Source organism: Eschrichtius robustus, chromosome 1, assembly GCF_028021215.1.
Source record: "Eschrichtius robustus isolate mEscRob2 chromosome 1, mEscRob2.pri, whole genome shotgun sequence".
Taxonomy (NCBI): Eukaryota; Metazoa; Chordata; class Mammalia; order Artiodactyla; family Eschrichtiidae; genus Eschrichtius; species Eschrichtius robustus.
The window spans coordinates 181,855,964-181,878,485 of NC_090824.1; the positions used below are offsets into that span (position 1 = coordinate 181,855,964).

General features: G+C 42.7%; 1 protein-coding gene across 6 annotated transcripts in view; it reads right to left on the reverse strand.

Moving 5' to 3' along the window:
• Positions 1–1,073: 1,073 nt before the first annotated feature.
• Positions 1,074–22,522, reverse strand: part of PDSS1 (decaprenyl diphosphate synthase subunit 1) — a 46,521-nt gene continuing 25,072 nt past the window's right edge. For 3 of the 6 annotated variants that reach the window (XM_068560550.1, XM_068560575.1, XM_068560568.1), the window contains exons 8-11: positions 10,208–10,288; positions 9,991–10,104; positions 4,185–4,298; positions 1,074–1,476 (exon numbers count right to left, since the gene is read on the reverse strand). In XM_068560550.1, coding sequence (XP_068416651.1) covers positions 1,336–1,476; positions 4,185–4,298; positions 9,991–10,104; positions 10,208–10,288 — 450 coding nt within the window. In that variant the 3' untranslated portion in view covers positions 1,074–1,335. Of the gene's footprint in view, positions 1,477–4,184; positions 4,299–6,872; positions 7,213–9,990; positions 10,105–10,207; positions 10,289–22,522 lie in introns of those variants that run through there. The other 3 variants (XM_068560559.1, XR_011075963.1, XR_011075964.1) reach the window with 3 other exon arrangements.

Below are 22,522 nucleotides of genomic sequence, written 5' to 3' on the forward strand. Positions count from 1 at the left end.
AATTATGGTTCTATTTTCTCAATATATTAACTTGGAAAAAAAATTTTAGCCTTATCTCAACCTATCCCAACAGCAGTGGCTGATTTTTGTAGAATTTAAAATCTGAGATGGTTATTTACAAATCAGTCTGCTGAATTCCTTTTCTGAAGTAACTTTTTCAAAGCTAAGCAAATGTGTCGCAGTGCACATGCTGTAGGTAAAATTCTTAAGGATTGCTCTATCAATCGGTCCTTTGGTTTTCCAGTGGACTGTGATATACTGGTTCAATGAAAGGAAATGGTAATTATCTTTTACATATTTTTTTGGTAGAAGTGGATGCGATTGATTTTTGAATACGCACTATTTAACCCATTACCTGGCACTAGCAACATAAAAAGATTTTAAAAATAACATAATTGGGGAAAAAAGGTGCACCATGTATTAATCATTGAACAGGGATATATACCTGACCAACAGATTTGTATTGTCTTTTGACATAACTGAAATGCAACACGTGCACTTTGTGTGTCTCCTCTTAACTTAAGGGAGGGTTAGAGGGATGTTTTCTCTTCTTATCGTGTGTATAATTCTATATTGCCTAGGATATTAAAGTAGAGCACTCAGTTGTGGGTTTCTGTGTATTGAGGATTTGTTTGGATTTCAAATTACAGTTGTTAGTTATGTACTGGGCATTACAGATAACAGCATAGTAAATGGTAAGACTAGTGCAAAACGTTTATTTCTGAAAATTAAAGACCATTATTGTTACCAAATCAATGTGACTGTTGCATACGCATTCTGCCTTTGTTAAACATGACTTCAGTATCACTATTTCAGTATCACTATTGATCACTTACCTTCTTCATTTTTTAGAGTGGACTGTTCTCTTAATTTTGTATATAACCTGTTGGCTAAATTTTATGTACAGTCTTTTATAATAAACCATTCTCCTATATGAAATTTTGGATACTGTTAAAATCTAACTAATGTGGATTGAAATGTAGACTTCACAGTTTTATGATCTTTACTCCTATGGTGAAACAAGATAAACCATTTGAATTTTAACATTGATTATTTATTTGTGTAATGGCTTTACATGTGGATATTAACCGTGTAAATAATACCACATATAACCATCAAGTACCACGATTAGAGTTTACAGGACTAGATGGTTTAATTACATTTATTAAAAAGTTTTCTGAAAAACTTTGCCAATAAAAAAAAGTCCCATTAATAAGGTGGAAATGATTTTTTAAAATGATTTTTTGGTTACCTGCACATTAAGCAAAGTATACTCCACAAAATTCTTTAGGCACAGTCTGGTAAAATAGCTGCCAGAAATAACAGAAAGAGTTGTCATTTATCTCTTGTGAGCACAATTTCCGAAAGTTGTATGAGGGCGTCTCTTTCTGGGGATGGTCGAAGTTTACTGATCTCTCTCACTGCTTCGCGGCAGTACCGCTGGGCGAGGTAGGTTGTCTGCTGCACACCATCGCTCTGCGGGACATGGGACAAAATACAACAGAACAGATGCATGTCACCCACTGGGATCAGCTCTTAAATTCCTGCTATATGAATTAAAACATACTTTTGAGATCCGGTCAGTGAAGAGCCGAACTGTGTTTCAAATGTTCTCTCTCCGACTCACAGAGCTTCCTCCGCCCACTTCCTTTAGGCCCCTTTCTCAGACTGAAGCACGTTTTTATTCTATTAGCGTGCAAGCAGTGAACTCATTAATATCACGTAACCTTCTATTTCCCCCTATTTTTCATTTAAGCATTAGAGTTTTTTAAAAGTTCTACACATATTAAAATCTATGCAGTAAAATTCCAAGTGAAAGTTAACACACATACATGATAAATGAAAGTACAGAAGAGCTTACGATGAAAAGCAACAGTTCCCTTCTCCCAAAGGCACCAGTTTTATCTGTTGGTTTTAACGTTTCAATTCGTAATTTTAGTTATCTATTGCCTTTCTGCTAAGAAAGACAAGGATTTAGCCCACCCATACTGTCTCCTAATTTGACCACTGACTGCTGCTGTCACATCATGTAGCATCGACTTCTGACTTCATCTTACAAGATGAGGATACCAGTGCTCCTTCTCTTTCCTCTGTCTCCACACTAGAGATTTGCATTCCATTCTGTAACCATGGTTTTATGTTGGTTCTTTCTTTCTAAAAGCTAAACACTAATAAAATAATTACATTTACTATTTCCATTATGTCAAAATGTTCACTGCAGAATCAAGACATGTACTGTGATTTTATTTCCTTCTCCATGGTTCCCTCTGTCATTCAGAACAGAATATTCGTAGCATCATGGTTGAGAGGCCTCTGGTTTTCTGTACCAAGTGACACAAAATATGACTCAAAATATGACACGTTTTAGTTTGTTTTGCCTTACTGTACGGAAGCTCACTTCTGAATATAATTGCGTCCTTCTCTTCGTTATTTAGACTGACTGCTTTGTAGCTCTGCCATACAGCTGCCATCACAGGATGACTTTTCATTGAACTCTGGTTCATTCCACTGGTTTTAGTCCCCATGTCTTTCTCTTGTGTTTCCACGGTTTTGTTGCATATCAGCAAATAACTTACCCAGGATCTGTGTACTGGAAGTCAACTTCTGCGTTGTGTGACAGTGACATTGGCCTTCCTACTTAATGGATGGTTTACTGGATACAGATTCCAGGTTGAAAATGTTTCCTCGTCATTTGGACGGCCTTGCTCACTGCCCTCTAGAGTCCAGGGTTCCGCTGCACTCTGAGCCAGTGCTGAACTTTTCCTTTTGTAGGTGACCACCGTTTTTCTGATTTTTGTCTTTTGAGTTTCTTCCTGAAATATTTGTTGCATGATTGTACTGATCCTGTTAAGAGCCTTTCTCATTTTCTTCCACTGCTGTTTTCATTTTGAAGACTTCCTCAATGTCACATTCCAACACTTCTTTGGAGTTAGCTTTTCACATTCATTTAAAATTTCTTAGAGCTCGTTCTTATTCACTGTTTTTTGGAAAATATCATCCTGTTCTTGTTTGATGAATGCAGTATTTTTGAATCCCCCTATTATTTTTCCTGAGTCTGTTTAACTTGGTCTCACTCTTTCATTCAGTGAGCTTTAATCAACTATTTAGCAATCCTACTAAATAAATCCGACTTGTCCATTCGTATTTAGTGAGGGAACAGGGACTAGGAGCCCTGTGGCTGAACAGGGAGCTAGAGTTTACAAGTCTTTGGAACATTCCTGTGGACTTGTTGCCTAAGTGCATTTCTGCCCAGGCTTGCTGGAACTTCAGTGTGTCGCGTAAGAGCCACAGTTAATTTCCCTCTTTTCAGTCCCACTTCTCACTTTAGCCGTCAGTAACATCATTATTTCTGAAGCCATGACCACTCCCAGGTATACTGCCTTCTTTATCAGCTCCCACTGCCCTCACACTGAGTTTTTAATAGTACAGCCAAACTACCCTCTGAAAAGGTGGTAGCCATAGCACGTTATGATTAACCATATAGAGTTTTAAGGGGTTTTGCTTTGTGGAAATTTTAAAAATCTGAAAGGTAATTACTTGGAATTCTTTCAAGTATTTGACTAACGACAGATCTCAGACCACGACTGCTTACTAAAAATTGCTCACTCTCTCTCATTCATGAGACCTATTGGCTCCAAACGGCTCATTCGCAAAATACAGTGATCCAAACTGAAAATGTTCAAAAAGATCTGGCTTCCACAGAAGAGTTCTGAGGATATGTGGTGCTATATTTGAAATAAGCTTATAGCCCCTGGAGGTTAAAGTTTAATTTGCTACTACGTTGGTTTAAAATTTTTTCAAAGGTGCCGTTTCTTTATTCGCACATTTACTGCAGTTACGGAGGATGGACGAGGAAAGCCCAGTTTCCTAGGGCTCGGACAGGAGGGGAGTCTGGTGACGGGAGGGCAGTGGAGCTGCTGTGGTGGCCGCGGGGGAGACTGGCTGCAAACCAACAGGCCTTACCCCTGACTGCACATGGGAACCCCTTCAAGCGTCCCCAAAGTGTTAGCGTCCAAGCCCCACCCAAGGCCAATTACATTAGAATGGGAAGACTTCTAGAAGAAAAATGCATAATATAACTTTTTCCTTCTCAGTTTTTGCCAAATCAAGAATTGATCAAACTTGGTCTTGTGTCAAAAATTCGTTACGTTATTTGTTTAAAGAACTCTTCTGCCACACTGTACCTGCTGTCGCCTTTCTTCTTGAAATCGTCTCACCTGTAATACGTATTGTCTCGCTCTGTCCACATCTCCTGGTGAACTGAACCGTCTCATTATCATAGCATTCATTTCTGGGAACTAACCAGAAAGAAAGAAAATCTATTTAATGCTCTTGGGAGAAATCAAATGTTCAAACACTAGTAGGTAAAAACAGGTAAAAAATCCACAAAAGTGATGAAATGTTTAAATGATGGGGGCGGGGGAGCAGTAAACTAGTGATTAAAAGCAGCAGAGCTAAGAGGACACCCGTATCTGGGTCCAGGGACGAGCTGGTGCACAAGAGGGGCAGCCGCTGACCCATGTCCACTCCAGTGTTCTGTTCTGTCCTTGGTCCAGGGCTGTGTAAGAGAGGAGGAGCAAAAGTTCACCTCTAAAATCTCCTTACTGGCTTCTCTTAGGGATCTCAAGCTTTAGGGGCCTACCGGGCCTCTCCCCCGAGGTTTCTAATTAAGTAGCGGTGGGGCCTGAGCGTGCACTTCTAACATGTTCCCAGATGATGCTGGTCCTGCTGGTCTCTGCTGACCAATTAGAACCACTGGCCTAAGAGGAAGGTGGGCATTCTGCTTTTGGTACGAAACTGAGTGACACCCGAAGGCTACCAAGGTCTCTGAGCAGAGGGCATCATGGGCAGAGCTCCGCGAGGCGGCTCGTGGAGGGGACGAGGGCAGCGCTGCTCGACACCGGCCGGTCCTGGAGTCACGTGACCCTGTGGCATATTTTTAAAAACTCTTCAGTCATTTCTAATATGCAGCCAAGCTTGAGAACCATCGAATTAGAGTAGACAGAGGTAGAAGCAGCAGTCGGGTTACTGTAGTGAATTCTGACGACCAGTGGTAAGCTGATGGCAGTAAGAGGAAAATAGAAAACAGGTACAAGACGCATTGAAGACAAAATCTATATTCTACAATACTTAGCAGCGAGGTAGGAGAACTGTCACCATGATGAGCCTTGGGAAGCCAGGACACCAAATCACTTCACTGTCTAGGCTGGAGCTCTGGTCTGAGCTCCTCAGTCCCCTCATCTGTGTTAGGAAGGGGCTGAGCCACCTGATCAGAAATCTCTTAGTTCTACCAGCTTATGGGTCCATGAAATAAGAGGTTAAGAGGGGTCTGGTTCTGGCTGCAGCAGTGCTCACAGCAGCTGCCAGCGCTTCCCTGGCAGTGAGCCCGAGGGATGAAAGCAGTTGTGGTCCTGCAGCCACCGCCTCCGTATTAGTAATCCTAGAAGGAAAAATAGGGCACAGAGAGAAAAGTCTCAACTAGATGATGGCAAATGAGGAATTAAGAATGTTCCTTTCAGAGCAAAGTACGTGTCCAAACAAAGCAGAGGCTGCTAGTAACATCCTTATGAAATTTACAGAGCCAGCAACTGGTTAGTTCTTAAATGAAAACCAGTAATTAGTTTCAGGTACTGGCCTTTTAAGAATAAAAATTGAAGTTTCATAGGAAACAAATCAGGAAAGCTCAAATCAATTTTACTGGTCAAAAGTCAAATCAAGTAGGCATCGGTCTTAGTTTCTTAATACCACATTTCAAAATTGGATTTCTAGAAGGCTGTATATCCTCAAAGCTAATGTGATACTGTCCTGGGCATCTGGTAAAATTACCATTTTTAGGGTAGATGAGCTTTTTCTGCAGCACCAACAACGATGGTAAAATGTGCTGATTGGGTGGTTTCTCTGATTCCTTTTACTATAAAAAGCACTGAGAAAGCAAAATTTGAAAAAAAAAATTTTTTTCTTCATTGAGTGTGACTACATCCTTCCTTTGAAACATGTAGTGTGTGCAATCTTAATGCACAAATATCAATATCAAACTCTTCCCTGAGGCACTCCCCTGTCCCCAAAATGTGTGAGAAGAAATGAGAAACGTTAACAGGCAGGAGGAACACTGGCCTGCCTGCAGATTTGCTGAGAAATAAAGTTCCTGTTGGCCTAGGCTCTGATTTCAAGAGTAGGAAAATCACCTGTGGATGAATCAGAGTCCAACTGTGAAATCTGTCCACAAACTCACGACAAAGGCGATCAGTAAACTGTAGTGAGCTTGTTACTCACGCAAAACCTGGGTGACTCTAAGGCCCCAACAGTCACAGCAAGCAGAAGCCCGTGCAGCTGGTGCGGGGCTGGTGCTGGTGACAGCAGTGGAAGCACGACTACAGGCTGACATTTAGGTCTGCTGACTGATCGCAGAAGGGAGAGACGCAGAAGAAAGGAGAGAGCTTTTAAAGGGTATTTGGGAACTAATGGAATCTCACCAAAAAAAGAAAACACTTCCATTTGGTTTCTGAAGATCTTGAAATCCAACCTCTATTCTTTAAAGGTTTACTTTAACATAAGGTTTTTGTTTTTATAGACAGTATGTGTGCACATATACATGGAAGGACAGTCATCTCTGGGACCTCCCCAGAAATCCAGAAGCTTTTCTTTAATCCCCTGTTGTCAAGAAACCCCTTCAGAGAGAGGTCAAAAATAGTGAATTCCAGACAGAGGGAGTTTCTATCAACAAACTCCAATTTCAAGACAACCCAGCATGCTAAATGAAAGAGGAAAAGTGGTTTCCCAAGGTTGCTTGTCTTGGTCCAGTGAAACCCCAAGTTCATAAGCAGAAAAGTTCAAAGACTAATTTGTCTAATCTGCAAACAAAACTCACCTACCTATGGAGAAAGATGACAGACATCTTGCCACTACTCCACTAAATGGGCAGGTTATGGACAAATACTGAAGGCCGACACTGAGACTCCTCTGAGTGTCGTCAGTGCCTTTTCAGTGCGGGATCAGCCAGTCCTCTGCTCTGGGCGGCCTCCCAGGGCTCAGGCCCATGGGGCACTTGCGCTGATCCCCACGAGCAGAGGCAGTAACACTGCAGCGTGTGGTGGAACGACACTGGTCTTTGAAGACATGGAGTGTTTAATTGCCTGCTGTGCCGTTTACCAGAGGTCTCATTCTGGCCAAGTTTTGCGCATCACTTTCTTACTTGTAGAAAGCACATAATACCTACCACAGAAAGGAGTTGTGAGATCAGAGTTAACAAACAAAAGAATCCTTTGCAAATTATAAAAACAATGCATTTCCATTAAATGGAGATACTGCACATTCTCATGTTATTTTTGGAACTTGTTTTACCCCAAATCAACTTTAGCTCCAAGATCTTGACAAATTTCTGACCAAGAACCTAATTTTTGACAGTATAATCTGTTGTAGAGCCTAAACTTGATGTTTTAGTTGAAAAGAACTTAAGACGTATCTGACCTAACTTTTGGCCCAAGCTCCGTGAGACAGAACAATCAGTCTGCTTAGGAAACAAGTCCTGTCCAGAGCCACGTCCTGCTCGGCCTTATTTGTGTCCCTTTTCCAAGGCTGCACGATGTGCCTTTTAACTCCTTTTCCTACTGCCTTCTGCACAGACAGGAAAAGCGCTGTCTGGTGAGGGTGAGTGTGCGCCTTGTGATGCTGGGATTTCCCAGTGATACACACAGAACTGTGGTTTGGGACACTGGAAGCTTTTGTTTGTTCCTTTTCCTTGCCTTTTTTTTTAAACCATCATTTTTTAATCTCCTGTACATAACTGACAAGTCAATCTGTAGGAGTGGTCCATTCCCCCGACTTTGCCCCTCCATATCTGAACACAGAATTAGTCATACTCCTTTGTGTAGAGAAAAGCAAATGCATTTCTTTTGAAATATGTTCGTGTGAAACACAATCAGAAGAGGCAAACATTCTCAGTCATCTTAAGATTGAAGCAGGACTCAGCTGTTAACTTAGTATCATGGGGCTCATGACAGTCAGTTATTTATACTTGTAAAGATTTCTATCAGCACAGCCCCCAAGGCTTTTTAGTAGATGCAGGCTTCTTCAGGGGAAGGTGCCTTCCTCAGGCGTCCTGATAACCCCAGGGCTGCAGCAGCTCAGGGCACTCAGCCCAGCTTGTTTTCCTTATTCACATTTCCTCACCAGGGCCTGGGGAACAGACTCGCGTCTGCAGCTGTGCACACGGCAGCCAGCGCCTTGTCTTCCGAATCTGAGGATGCCTTACATTTACGTGGCTCGTGAATCCTCTGCTTTTTTGTGGGTTAATGGTTAAAAAAAAAAAAAAAATGTCCCTTACTCATGCTTTAATGCACACAAGGGGATTTGACAGATTTTTGCCAGAACGTGGCACACGTATGAATACTCTTCTTGAGTTCTGGGTGGGCGAGTCAGTCTGTGTGGGAGGAAGGAGCCGCCCCTAGCAGCCCTTGCACTTCTCACCTCTGCCTCAATGTCCTGAGAGGCTGCCCGGAGCCTGGTCACCAGCACCTCCATTCCCTGCCCTCATTCCTGGGTTGACTGCTGTCCGCTACTGGGCCGCCCAAGGTAAGCGGCCCAGCCCCCAAGCATCAGCCTCCTCTGAGGGTCACCCTGTTTACGGCTCTACTAGATAGTGACTAAAAGATGACCTCTCCTTTCTTGCACCAGCAACTGATCGAAAGCAAGGTTTCTGTAATATCAAAATGGAATCATCGAGGTCTACGGAAGACATGATTTATCTTTGTAAATTTTGAGAAAGAATAGAGGCAAAATCTTCAGAAGACTAAAAGTTATAAAATTTTAGATCAAAGAGCTAATTTCTGATTTCACGGCATGGCGATGACCATTTTACTGCTTTGCTCAATAACAAATTAAATACTACTAAGATGAAAATCTATTAAAAAGCTGTCCAAATACCAGCTAATGCCCTACTTCTTTCAAAGAGCATCTGGCACAGCCAGAAGCAGCATGGCCAGGGGCCAAAGCAGGCTCTGGAAACGTCTGCCTTGCAAGTCACCGCAGCATCTCTGAAGCTTCTCCTCAGCTTTTCATCCATATTAAGGAGAATATGAAGGTAGCTTAACTTACTTTCTTAATTGACAGCCCCTCAACCTGGAGAAAGGAGGAATTATGTGGTTCTAGTGCATTCCACTGACTTCTCAACGTTTTTGAGGCAATGGCTGAGGCTCTCTGAGAGCAGCAAACAGTCCCATTAAACTTCTAGAACTGGAGAATTTCTCATGCTTGGAGGCCTTCCTGTGCCTGTTTGAGGGGCTCTGAGGCACAGCAAAAGTCCAAACCTATCATCAAGATGTAGACACCATCCGCCTTGTCAGTGCCCAGAACACATGGAGTCACAATGCTTCCTTACATGCACACAGTGCTTAAGTTACATAGTATCTGCATGAACAGCATCTCAGTTAATCCTCACAATGACCTTGGGAGGAAGGCTGTCATCTTCTCAATGTTACAGATAAGGAAACGGACAGAGTTTAGACGTGGAATGACTGGCCTGGACACCTCAGTCCTGGAACTAGGATCAAATCTAGAGCTGTGGTCTCTTAGAAATGCTTTCCATCTCCTCCTCATCTAACCTTCCCATCAGCCATGCCTGGCAGGTCCTGTTCCTGCAGGGCTTCTCAGCAATGTGTCCAAGGGAGTTCACAAAGCCTACCTGCTGGGACTTACCTGGTGGCACAGTGGTTAAGAATCCACCTGCCAATGCAGGGGACACAGGTTCGAGCCCTGGTCCGGGAAGATCCCACATGCCACGGAGCTACTGAGCCCGTGTGCCACAACTACTGAGCCCATGTGCCACAACTACTGAAGCCCACGCGCCTAGAGCCCGTGCTCCACAACGAGAAGCCACCACAATGAGAAGCCCCCACACTGCAACAAAGAGTAGCCCCCTCGCCGCAACTAGAGAAAGCCTGCGTGCAGCAACGAAAACCCAATGCAGCCCCAAAAAAATCCCAAAAAACCTACCTGCTGACAAGCAAATAAGACGGGACCGGTGGCTAACCCGAGCTTCAGGTCGGCCGAGGTCGGCTTGCCCATCCGGTCAGAACACGAGGTGAAGTCCAGGACGTCATCTATTAGCTGGAAAGGGAGAAAGGGCTGTCACAAGCACCACCATCCCAGTGTCCCCGCCACCCTGCCCGCTGGACCAACAGGCCGCACTCTTACAAAGCAGCGGACCAACCTGAAAAGCGAGTCCCACGTTTTTTCCGTATTGATAGGCAATTTCATGCACCACTGGGTCAGGGCATCCCAGGACAGAGACCTGAAACAGAGGATCCTGAGATAGGCTGCTGGCAGGGCGGCAGCCCCTGAGGGGGAGTCATGCCTCCTTCCTCTTAGAAAAGAGGCAGTGAGGCTGGATTATGTGCAGCCAGGAGAGACTGCTATCAGGAGACCAAACACGTACAAAGTACCTGTGTTTCAAACGTTTGTAATAAAAGGATTTCAGCCTCAGATTGTTTTCTTAAACTTTAAGAAAACTCTCCTTTTCCCCCTTCTTTCACAGGATAAGCCATCTTTCCCACCGCTTAGAAAAAACCGAGTTACAACTAGACCAGTTCTGCTGGTCAGCCTTTTTGACATGCAAATGAAACAGACTCTAGTATTTGAAATGCTGGCTTCCAGCACTCAGCAAACCTGGCCCAACTGTTGGCATTATTTTTATTTTTCTACCGACGTACCCTTATTTTAGGGATAGATATCTAATCTGATCTAATTGTACACAGGATGTTGCCATGTTTATTTCCCCATTTGTAGTCCTTTCTTATAATAATTTTTGGTGATTTCACTTAATTCTGAAATGCTGTTATTTCTTAATGTGTCTGTAATAGCCTCAAGTCTCATGCCCCTGTTCCTACTGTTTCCATATTTCTCTCACAAGAAGTCATGTAACTGTATAAAAGCCTTTTTTCCCCCTTTCCAGTGGGGGAGAAATAGGACTTCTAAGTCTTCTGTAAAACTCCAAAAAACCCAGCTGGCACTGGCCACTCAGTGCATTTCCCGCTGCTCTGCTAAGCATGCAAAGCAGGCCCAGCCACACTTCAGAGAACAGAGATGGTAAAAACCAAAACTGGGTGGGGGGGAGGAGGAGGGGAGGGACACTCCCTACTGGAGAGGGAAGGTCCGTACTGACCCCCGAGAGAGCCGGACGGTGCTCTTCTGGCCCGCACAGTCACCACGTGACCTTCGTGTGTCACTGAGTCTTTCTGCGCTTCAGTTTCCTCATCTGTAAAACGCAGGCTCTTAAGTGCCTACTGCAGAGGGCTGCTGTGAGGAATACACGTGATGCTACCTGTAAGCCCTCAGCACAGTGCCGGGCAGCTAGTTATAACTGCGTATGCTTGCTGTGCCTGTGAACAGTCCTCCTCCTCCCCCTCCACTGGATGCGGAAACAGGAGCCTGGAGAGTGTCCAGGCACCGCTGCTGCGGCCAGAGCACATCACCTGCTCGGCCCTGAGAAGGTTTCCGATGACTGGATGAAGTCAGTATATATATATACACTGTATAATGTTTGGCCACACAGCCTCGATAAAAACGCACACATCATAAAAGGCCAGGCGGCCACTTACTTGAGTGAATAAGAAACTCAACTGCTTTCAATAGCAAAGGCCTTACCACCGGCAGGCACTGACCCACAGGCTGTAGGGAGGGATCTATGAGACCACCCAGGAGACAGTGTAGAAATTTTGAAAGAAGAAATGCATCAACTTGTCTGAGAGAATGAGTGTATGGCAAGGCTTGGGCAGCCTGGGATACGCTGAGCTCAGAACACAATGACACCCCCTTCCAGGCAGAAATAACTCATAAAGCAATTCTGTACACAGGGTAATGCTGTTTCCTCAACACAAAGCAGCACAGAAATACAAACTTCCTTCCTGAGAAGTCAAAGATTTTTAAAAACTCCATTCTATTTCTAAACTCAAAGAATTAAAATTTATGGAGTACATATGATGAGCACTTTACATTATCTTAGTTAAACTTCACAACATCCCATAAATATTTCTTCTGCAGTTGACGACAGTAAAAGCTAACAATCACTGAGCACGCTCTATGGGCCGGCGCTGTTCTGATTTCTCACATTTTAACTCACTGAGGAGGCAGCTGCTGAGACACAGAGGGGACCAGACGCTGCAGGACAAGGAGACGGCGGAGTCAGGACTGGGCCCAGGGGGCCTCCTCCAGAGACTCTTCTTAGCCACTCGGCTACACTGCTTCTAATGGGCCTCGAAGTCAAGGCTCAGAGAGGCCAAGTCACGTGGCCCAGGACGCATAAAGCCGTGAGGTCTGCCTGCGCTGCCCGCTGCAGCTCACAGGCGCGGACACAGAAGCCCGCTGCTCTTCAGCGGGCAGCTCCCGGCCCCCAGGCTGGGAAGGGACATTTCTGCTCAACGTCCACCAGTGCAGAGCAAAGAGCACCCGTCACCCCTGCAGAGGCCTGCTCCCCCGACCCAGGTGAGGACTGTCTGCATCTGTCCTACCCAACCAGGAAAGGCAGAAGCAGTGCAACCCCCAAAAGGGAAAAGAGGTGTGCTGATGGAAATGAAGGCTTCTGTCCTCAGCATCACAGAGGTGCCTCACATCTTTCTGGAGGAGGGTGGAGAACAAAGAGTGATTCGGTAAAAGAAAGTGGAGCTCAGCTAACTGTTCTGCCTGAAGCAGGCCCGCAGCCAGGCCACGTGGTGCACACGTGTGTCTTTTGGGGGAAGGTCCACACCTTTCAGGAGACTCTCCTACGCCTTGCCTCAAAAAGGTCAGAAAGTCCTGTTTACACTGGCAGGGGCACAGCACTTGACATTTATCAAGCACCTCTATCTTTAAAGGGTGTGTTTACACCACTGTAAGAGTTAATATACGTACTGTGGTATTATTTATCAAAAATAATGGAGGGACTTCCCTGGTGGCGCAGTAGTTAAGAATCCGCCACCAATGCAGGGGACACGGGTTTGATCCCTGGTCCAGAAAGATCCCACATGCCGCAGAGCAACTAAGCCTGTGCGCCATAACTACTGAGCCTGTGCTCTAGAGCCCATGCACCACAACTACTGAGCCCACGTACCACAACTACTGAGCCTGTGCTCTAGAGCCCACGAACCACAACTACTGAAGACCGTGTGCCTAGAGCCTGTGCTCCGCAACGAGAAGCCACCGCAATGAGAAGCCCGTGCACCGCAATGAAGAGTAGCCCCCGCTCGCTGCAACTAGAAAAAGCCTGCGCGCAGCAACGAAGACCCAACGCAGCCAAAATAAATAAACTTAAAAAATAATAATAATAAATAAATAAAAATAATGGAGATTATTGGAGCTCCACCATTACATAAAAAATATCAAAACAGGTTGTTGTCAGAAACCAATGGAAAATATTGTTAGAAAACATTTTTAACATAGTTATCACAGATAATGGGCTAATATTCTTAATATATAAAGAGCTCTTTAAAACTGAGAGGGAAAAAAGACCAACCACCCATTAGAAAAATGGGCAAAAGACATGAGTAGACAATTCACAAAAATTAAAGACATAAAGACGGCCCTTAAGCATCTTAACAGGAGTTCTACTTCACTCAAAAGGAGAGATGTAAATTAAAACCCCGCTGTAATACCATTTCTCATCTATCAGACGGTCAAATATTAAAGTCTGAGGTCACGTTCAGTTAGTGTGGCTGTAGGGAAACAGGCAAGACCCGCCCCTAAACTGCTGGTGGAAACGCATACGCACAGCCCTCATGGAGGGACGTTTGATAGAGTCTAACAAAACCACATACACCGTTACTTTAAAACAGAACCCAAAGGCACACCTCTAACAACACAAAAATACATCTGCACAAGCTTAGTCACTGCAGTGTTATTTGCAGTTATAACATATCAGAAATCGGGACGTCCGCATATAGGAGTGCTGAGTAAACCATGCCAAGCCCACATGGTGGGATATGATGCAGCCGTTTAAAAAGAGGCAGAGTCTACAAAGCGTCATGGACTGACATCCATTGCCTATTGTTAACTGCAGAAATCAAATGCAAGAGCAACACAGAAAGCAGTAGAGTATAATACTGATTTTTGTTGTAAGAAAAAAGGGGAAGTAACATACATGTATGTGCTCATTTGTGTAAAAAGAAACACAGGAAGGAGGAAGCAGACACTACGGAGACTGGTGACTTACAGGGTGGGTGGAAAGGATTGGGTAGGGCCAGGGTGAAAGGGATGAGCGGGCAGTCACCTCTTGTACACTTGACTTCCAGAGCCACGTTAATGCTTCACACGCTAGAAACAATGCTCACCTCGAAACCAAAGCACAAAATCAGTCAGAATGGAGGGGAATCCCTAAAATGGAATAAAAAGGAACCGAACTATATTTCAAATAATAAAACCACTGCACTGAGACATGGAGAAAGGTCAATTTTGAACACAGAACTTTGACAATGTTATCCTCAGGCTAAAGACAAAAGGAACTGTAAATACTGAACTACTAGGTTTTTTCACAGAGATATGAGCCATCAATTTTTAACCCCTATAGTATATTCTAGGAGTGAGCAAATAAATATGTTGTGGAGAATGGGGTCCACGTTTCTTACTTTTGGGGAAGGAAGTTACAAATATGGGAAGACAGAATGTTGGTATAAATCATGAAACCTATAGTATGATAACAGTATGGTACCTCAGGGGTTTGAATAAACACAGATGGATAGAGAAAGACCTAGCTATACACATATCCACATACAGAGATTATACACACACAAATTCCCTGGCTCTGTCCACCGGGAGAGCCTGGGACCAATGATACCCAGTGTCCAGGCCTTGGTTTCTGAATACCATTCTCCACCAAAAGGAACCAGCGCCCCTTGGAGAAATGATGGATCCCAGCACTGGCGAGGACAAGACGAGCTTGGAACATCTCCTGCCAGAAATTAAGGAAGTACTGAAAGAATGACACGGACAGATTAAAAGGACACAGGAGTCAGGTTAAAGGGCCTTTCCCATTGGCCAAATATGGGACAACTGAGCATTAAAATAACAGTAATGGTTATAATCCATAGACTAAAATAGAACCCAAGAGTCCATATAGATAAGCTCTTCCTTAGAATAAAACACCAAGTCTACTGTAGAAGTGATGTGCAGAAGAAATGATGGAATTAAACCGTCATTTGGCAACTGTTTCAGGAAAGAATCACAAATAGATGTTAAAACCACAGTCAGAATTTGATATGAAACAGAACCATTTACATAACCTCAAAATACCTCCCCCAAATAGGGAAAAACAGTAAACTTAAATGGAAGAACCTGGTAGACATGACCTTGATCAAGTGATCAAAATGAACATACCGGTAACAGGACAAAGGGACATGGTGCACCCGGCCTCCCCATGTGATGACCTGAGGGACAGCACTGCTTCTGTTGTGTGCCTGCCCCAAATTCACAACCTTGGACCCCATCTTGAGAAATACCACACAAACCCAACCTGAAGGGCTCAACAACATAACTGGTCTGTACTCTTCAAGATACCAAGGTGAAAAAAAAAAAAAAAAAAAAAAGATATCAAGGTGATATAAGGACAAAGAAAGACTGAGAAACTGTTCCAGATTAGAAGAGACTAAAGATTCAGGACAGAGGGAGGAGCAAGATGGCGGAGCAGGAAGACGTGGAGCTCACCTCCCCCCACGAACACATAAAAATACACTAACATGTGGAACAATTCTCACAGAAAACCAACTGCAAACGGGCAGAAGATTTCATATACAACCAAAGCTACAAAAAAAGATCTCTACGTAACTGCATAGGCCGGAAAAAAAAGGCATCAGGATGAAACTGGTGCCCCTGGGAGGGATGGTGAAGGAGGAGAGGTCCACAAAGGCAGGCCCTCACCCTGGGGCGCCCCCCGTCTGCCGGGAGGTCCACTGGGACAGAGAGAGGGGCTGGGGGGGCCTGGACTCGGCTCGTGAGGAGTGCATGTGTGCAGGCTTACGAGCAAGCACAGCCAAAACGGGCACTGCCACCTGCCACCTCACCGCACTCCCCAGTCCAAAACACACGCCAGACGGGGCTACTAGCATAAACAGCAGCTAGGCACTGAATCTCAGGAGGACAGGGGTGGACGGGCCCTGGAAGAGGACTTGGTCTAGTTGCATGGAGACAGCCAGGAGGGCCTGGTGCGTGGTCCAGGCCGAACCTCAGAGCCCACTGTCTGCATGCACATAGCGGGGGTGGGTCCATCAGTGGTGGACTTGGTATGCAGACTTAGTGCACACACCAGGTGATGCCACAGAAATGCTCGTCTTGGGCGGACAGCCCCTGGGGAGGAGTATGCAGCAATTCGTTCCCCAGCAGCTATGCTCTGTTTTGCCTGCCCCACACCGCAGCTTGGAGCCGGTTCTGGGGCCGAAAGGTCCTGGGAGAGGCAGTCCAAGTCCCAGGCAGCAGCACAGCCACCTGCAGCCACAATGCCCCAGCCCTTAGCACCAGCCCACTCCACACCACAGCCTAGCACTAGGTCTGGGAAAAACATAACAGAGAAAGGGACATGACCTTGGGCTGCTTCTGGGCAGAGCTGCAGATGCCTGCACTGGTGGCGCATAGTTTCATGGTGGCCACACGGGCCTCACTTGCTTCAGCACTCACCTCCTTTGGAACAGAGCACGCTCTCAAGGGCAACAGAGCCTTATTGAACCCAATCCTTAGGGCACCTACTCCAACACCTGGGGAGCAGACCCTGCCCCTGACAGGGCTGTGACAGCCACAGAGCAAAGAGGAGGCCCTGCCCAACTTCCAGTGCAGGCTCTGGTCACCACAACACCAATCACACCCCTTATCAAGGGGATATAGCCAGCACACTCTGAGGAAAGACATGGCTGGCATCCACACCAAAAACAGGCCTCACACCAAAAATACTGGACTCACAGTCTACATAGGGACACTACCACATAAAAGCACCCCTAGAAGACCATAGTAGAAAACTGATTCTCCTAAATTCGTAGAAACAGAGAAAGTTAAGTAAAACTGGAAAAGCAGAGGAATTACTCCCAAAAGAACAAGAGAAATACCCTGAAAAAACAACCAATAAAACAGAGCTCACCAGTCTACTAGACCCTGAGTTCAAAAAGGAGGTAATAAAAATGCTAAAGGAGTTAAGAAAAACTATTGAAAGAAATGCAGATCACTGTAACAAGGAACTAGAAACTGTAAAGAGGGACCAATCAAAATTAGACACATCATTTATCAAGATAAAAAACAATCTAGAAGCAGACTAAATAACGCAGAACAAATATGTGATCTGGAAGATAGAATAATGGATATCACCCAATCAGACAGCACAAAGAAAGACAAATGAAAAAAAATGAAAGCAACATACGAGACCTATGGGATAATATAAAGCGTGCCAACCTATGCATAATAGGGGTTCCCGAAGAAGAGAGAGAGAAGGGGACCAAAAATGCATTTCAAAAAATTATGGCTGAAAACTTCCCAAACCTAAAGAAGGAAATAGATAGCCACGTACAGGAAACACAAATAATCCCAAACAAGATGAACCCAAACAGACCTACAACAAAACATATAACAATTAAAATGGCAAAAGTTAAAGATAAAGAGAGAATTCTAAAGGCAGCAAGAGAAAAACAGAGTCAGTTACAAGGGAACCCCCATATAAGGCTATCAGCTGATTTCTCTGCAGAATCTTTGCAGGCCAGAAGGGAGTGACATGATATATTCAAAGTCCTGAGAGGGAAAACCCACAATCTAGGGTACTTTAATCAGCAAGATTATCATTTAGAATAGAAGGAGAGAGAATGAGTTTTTCAGACAAGCAAAAACTAAAAGAGCTCATCAATACTAAACCTACCCTAAAAGAAATATTGAAAAGCCTTCTCTAAATAGAGAAGAAGAATCTATAGGAAAGAGAAAAACATAATAGGAAAGGCAAATATATAAAAGGACTGAAGATCACTTAAATAAGACAGCACATAGATTAAGAAACAATCAAAAAATTTTGTAAAAATGATTATAACTACAATTAACAGCAAAATGATGAACATGAAGATGTAAAATAGGACATCAAAATCACAAAATGTGGGGGACAGGAGTAAAAAAATGTAGATCTTTCAGAATGTATTTGAACCTATCAGTCTAAAGTTAAGTAGATATTGCTATGAGTCTACATACTTGAACACCAGGGTAACCACAAATCAAAAACATACAACAGATTCACAAAAACCAAAAAAGAAAGGAACTCAAGCATAATACAAAAGAAAACCATGAAACCACAAAAGGAAAAACAAAAAGAAGAAATTATCAAACAAGAACTACAAAATCAACTGGAAAACAAGGTTTAAAATGGTAATAAATACATACTTGTCAATAATTACTTTAAATGTCAATGGACTAAATGCTCCAATCAAGACACAGAATGGCAGAATGGATTTAAAAAAACCCAAAAACCTACAATATACTGCCTACAAGAGACTCACTTCAGGGCGAAAGACACACAGATTCAAAATGAGGGGATGAAAAAAGACATTTCATACAAATGGGAAGGACAAGAAAGAAGGCATAGCAATATTCAAATTAAACAAAACAGGCTTTAAAACAAAGTGCATAAAGAAAGACAAAGAAGGACATTATATAATGATAAAAGGATCAATACAAGAGGATATTACAGTTGCTAACATATATCCACCCTATATAAGAGCACCTAAATACATAAAACAAACACTAACAGACATAAAGGGAGAAATCGACAGGAATACAATAATAGTAGGAGACTTTAACATCCCAATGACATCAATGGACAGATCTTCCAGACAGAAAATCAATGAGGCAACAGAGGTCCTAAATCACACAATAGACCAGTTGAATTTAATTGATATCTACAGGACACTGCATCTAAAAAAACCCAGAATACACATTCTTCTCAAGCATGCATGGAACATTCTCTAGGAACAGACCACATACTAGGACACAAGATAAGCCTCAACAAACTTAAGAGGACAGAAATTATTTCAAGCATCTTTTCTGGCCACAATGTTATGAAACTAGAAATCAACCACAGAAAGAAAAAGGGGGGAAAAAATGAACACATGGAGACTAAACAACAGGCTACTGAAAAACCAATGGGCCAATGACGAAATCAAAGAGGAAATCGGAAAATACCTCAAGACAAACAAAAATGAAAACACAACCTTACAAAAATCTACAGGATGCAACAAAAGCAGTTCTTAGAGGGAAGTTCATAATGATACAGGCCTTCCTCAAGAAATAAGAAAACTCTCAACCTAAACTACCACCTAAAATAATTAGAAAAAGAACAAACAAACTCCAAAGTCAGCAGAAGAAAAGAAATATAAAGATCAGAGAAAAAAAAATAAAATAGAGATTAAAATATCAATAGGAACTTCCCTGGTGGCGCAGTGGTTAAGAATCCACCTACAAATGCAGGGGACATGGGTTCGAGCCCTGGTCTTGGAAGATCCCACATGCTACGAAGCAACTAAGCCTGTGCTCCAGAACTACTGAGCCTGCGCTCTAGAGCCCGCGAGGCACAACTACTGAGCCTGCATGCCACAACTATTGAAGCCCGTGTGCCTAGAGTCCGTGCTACGCAACAAGTGAAGCCACCATAATGAAAAGTCCATGCACCGCAATGAAGAGTAGCCACCGCTCGCCACAACTAGAGAAAGCCCGCAGAGCAACGAAGACCCAATGCAGCCAAAAATAAATAAATAAATAAATTTATTTTTTTAAAATATCAATAAAACCATGAGCTGGTTTTTTGAAAGATAAACAATATCAACAAGCCTCTAGCCAGGAACCACCAAGAAGAAAAAAGAGGACCCAAATAAACAAAATAAATGAAAGAAGAGAAGTAATAACCGATATCACAGAAATACTAAAAATCATAAGAAAATACTATGAACAGTTATGCCAACAAATTGGACAACCCAGAAGAAATAGACAAGTTTCTAGAAGCATACAGCCTGCCAAAACTAAGTCAAGACGAAACAGATAATTTGAACAGTCCAATCACTAGAAGTGAAATAGAATCTGTAGTAAAAAAAAACTCCCTGCAAACAAAAGTCAAGAACTGGATTGCTTCACTGAGGAATTCGACCAAACATACAAAGAAGAACTTACACCTATCCTTCTCAAACTATTCCAAAATACTAAAGAGAAGGGAACACTCCCAAAGTCATTCTATGAAGCCACCATCACCCTTACACCAAAACCAGGCAAAGACACAATAAAAAAAGAAAATTACAGACCAATACCTTTGATGAATATAGATGCAAAAATCCTCAACAAATATTAGCAAACCAAATCCAATAATACATAAAAAAGATTATATACCACGATCAAGTTGGATTCATTCCAGGGTTGCAAGGATGGTTCAACACATGCAAATCAATCAATGTGATACATCACATTAACAAAAGGAAAGACAAAAACCACATGATCACCTCAATAAATGCAGAAAAAGCATTTGATAAAACTCAACATCCATTTATGATTAAAAATTCTCACCAACTGGATATAGAAGAAACATATCTAAACATAATGAAAGCCATTTACATCAAACCCACAGCCACCATAATGCTCAATGGTGAAAAGCTGCAAGCCTTCCCACTAAATTCAGGAACTTGACAAGGATGCCCACTCTCACCACTTCTTTTCAACATAGTATTGGAAGTCCTAGCCACAGCAATCAGGCAAGAAAAAAAAAAAAAAAAGGTATCCAAATTGGAAGAGAAGAGGTAAAACTGTCTCTATTTGCAGATGACATGATACTCTATATAGAGAATGCTAAAGACTCTACATAAAAACTATTAGAACTAATAAATGAATTCAGCATGGTAGCAGGATACAAGATTAATAAAAGAAATCTGTTGCATTTCTTTACACTAACAATGAAATATCAGAAAAAGTAAAAAAAAAAACAAAACAGAACAAAACAAAAGAAAAACTCATTTAAAATCACATCAAAAAGAAAAAAAAGGGCTTCCCTGGTGGCGCAGTGGTTGAGAATCTGCCTGCCAATGCAGGGGACACGGGTTCGAGCCCTGGTCTGGGAAGATCCCACATGCCACGGAGCAACTGGGCCCGTGAGCCACAATTGCTGAGCCTGCGCGTCTGGAGCCTGTGCTCCGCAACAAGAGAGGCCGCGATGGTGAGGGGCCCGTGCACCGCAATGAAGAGTGGTCCCCACTTGCCGCAGGTGGAGAAAGCCCTCGCAAAGAAACGAAGACTCAACACAGTCATAAATAAATAAATAAATAAACAAATAAATTAAATAAATAAATAAATAAATAAATAGAAAGAAAGAAAGAAAGAAAGAAAAAAAAAAACCCCCAAACCAACTTAGGAATCAACTTAACCAAGGAGGTGAAAAATCAATACGTTGAAAACTATAAAACATTGATAAAGGAAACTGAAGATGATTCAAAGAAATGGAAACATATCCCAGTCTCGAATTGAAAAAATTAATATTGTTAAAATGGCCATACTACCCAAAGCAATCTACAAATATAATACAATCCCTATCAAAATACCCATGACATTTTTCACAGAACTGGAACAACTAATCCTAAGATTTACATGGAACCACAAAAGACCCAGAACTGCCAAAGCAATCCTGAGGAAAAAGAACAAAGCTGGAGGCATAACTCTTCCAGACTTCAGACAATACTACTACAAAGCTACAGTAGCAAAACAACATGGTATTGGCACAAAAACAGATAGATCAATGGAACAGGACAGAGAACCCAGAAATAAACGCACACACCTATGGTCAGTTGATCTACAACAAAGGAAGCAAGAATATACAATGGAGAAAAGATAGTCTCTTCAACAAATGGTGATGAGAAAGTTGGACAGCTACATGTATATCAATGAAATTAGAACACTCCCTCACACCATATACAAAAATAAACTCAAAATAGTTTAAAGACCTAAATATAAGACATGACACCATAAAACTCCTAGAACATAGGCAAAAAATTCTTAGACATAAATCACAGCAATATTTTCTTAGATGAGTCTCCCAAGGCAAAAGAAATAAAAGCAAAAGTAAACAAATGAGACTTAATCCAACTTAAAAGTTTTTGCACAGCACTGTAAGGGAAATCATCAACAAAAAGAAAAGACAACCTATGGACTGGAAGAAAATATTTGCAAATGATGTGACCATTAAGGGGTTAATATCCAAAATATACAAAGAGCTCATACAACTCAGTATCAAAAAAACAAACAACCCAATCAAAAAATGAGCAGAAGACCTAAACAGACGTTTCTCCAAAGAAGACACAGAGATCACCAACAGGCACATGAAAAGATGATCAACATCACTAATTATCAGAGAAATGCAAATCAAAACCACAATGAGGTATCACCTCACACTGGTCAGAATGGCTATCAACAAAAAGTCTACAAATAAATGCTGGAGAGGGTGAGGAGAAAAGGGAACTGTTGGTGGGAATGTAAATTGGTGAGGCCACTATGGAAACAGTGCGGAGGTTCCTTA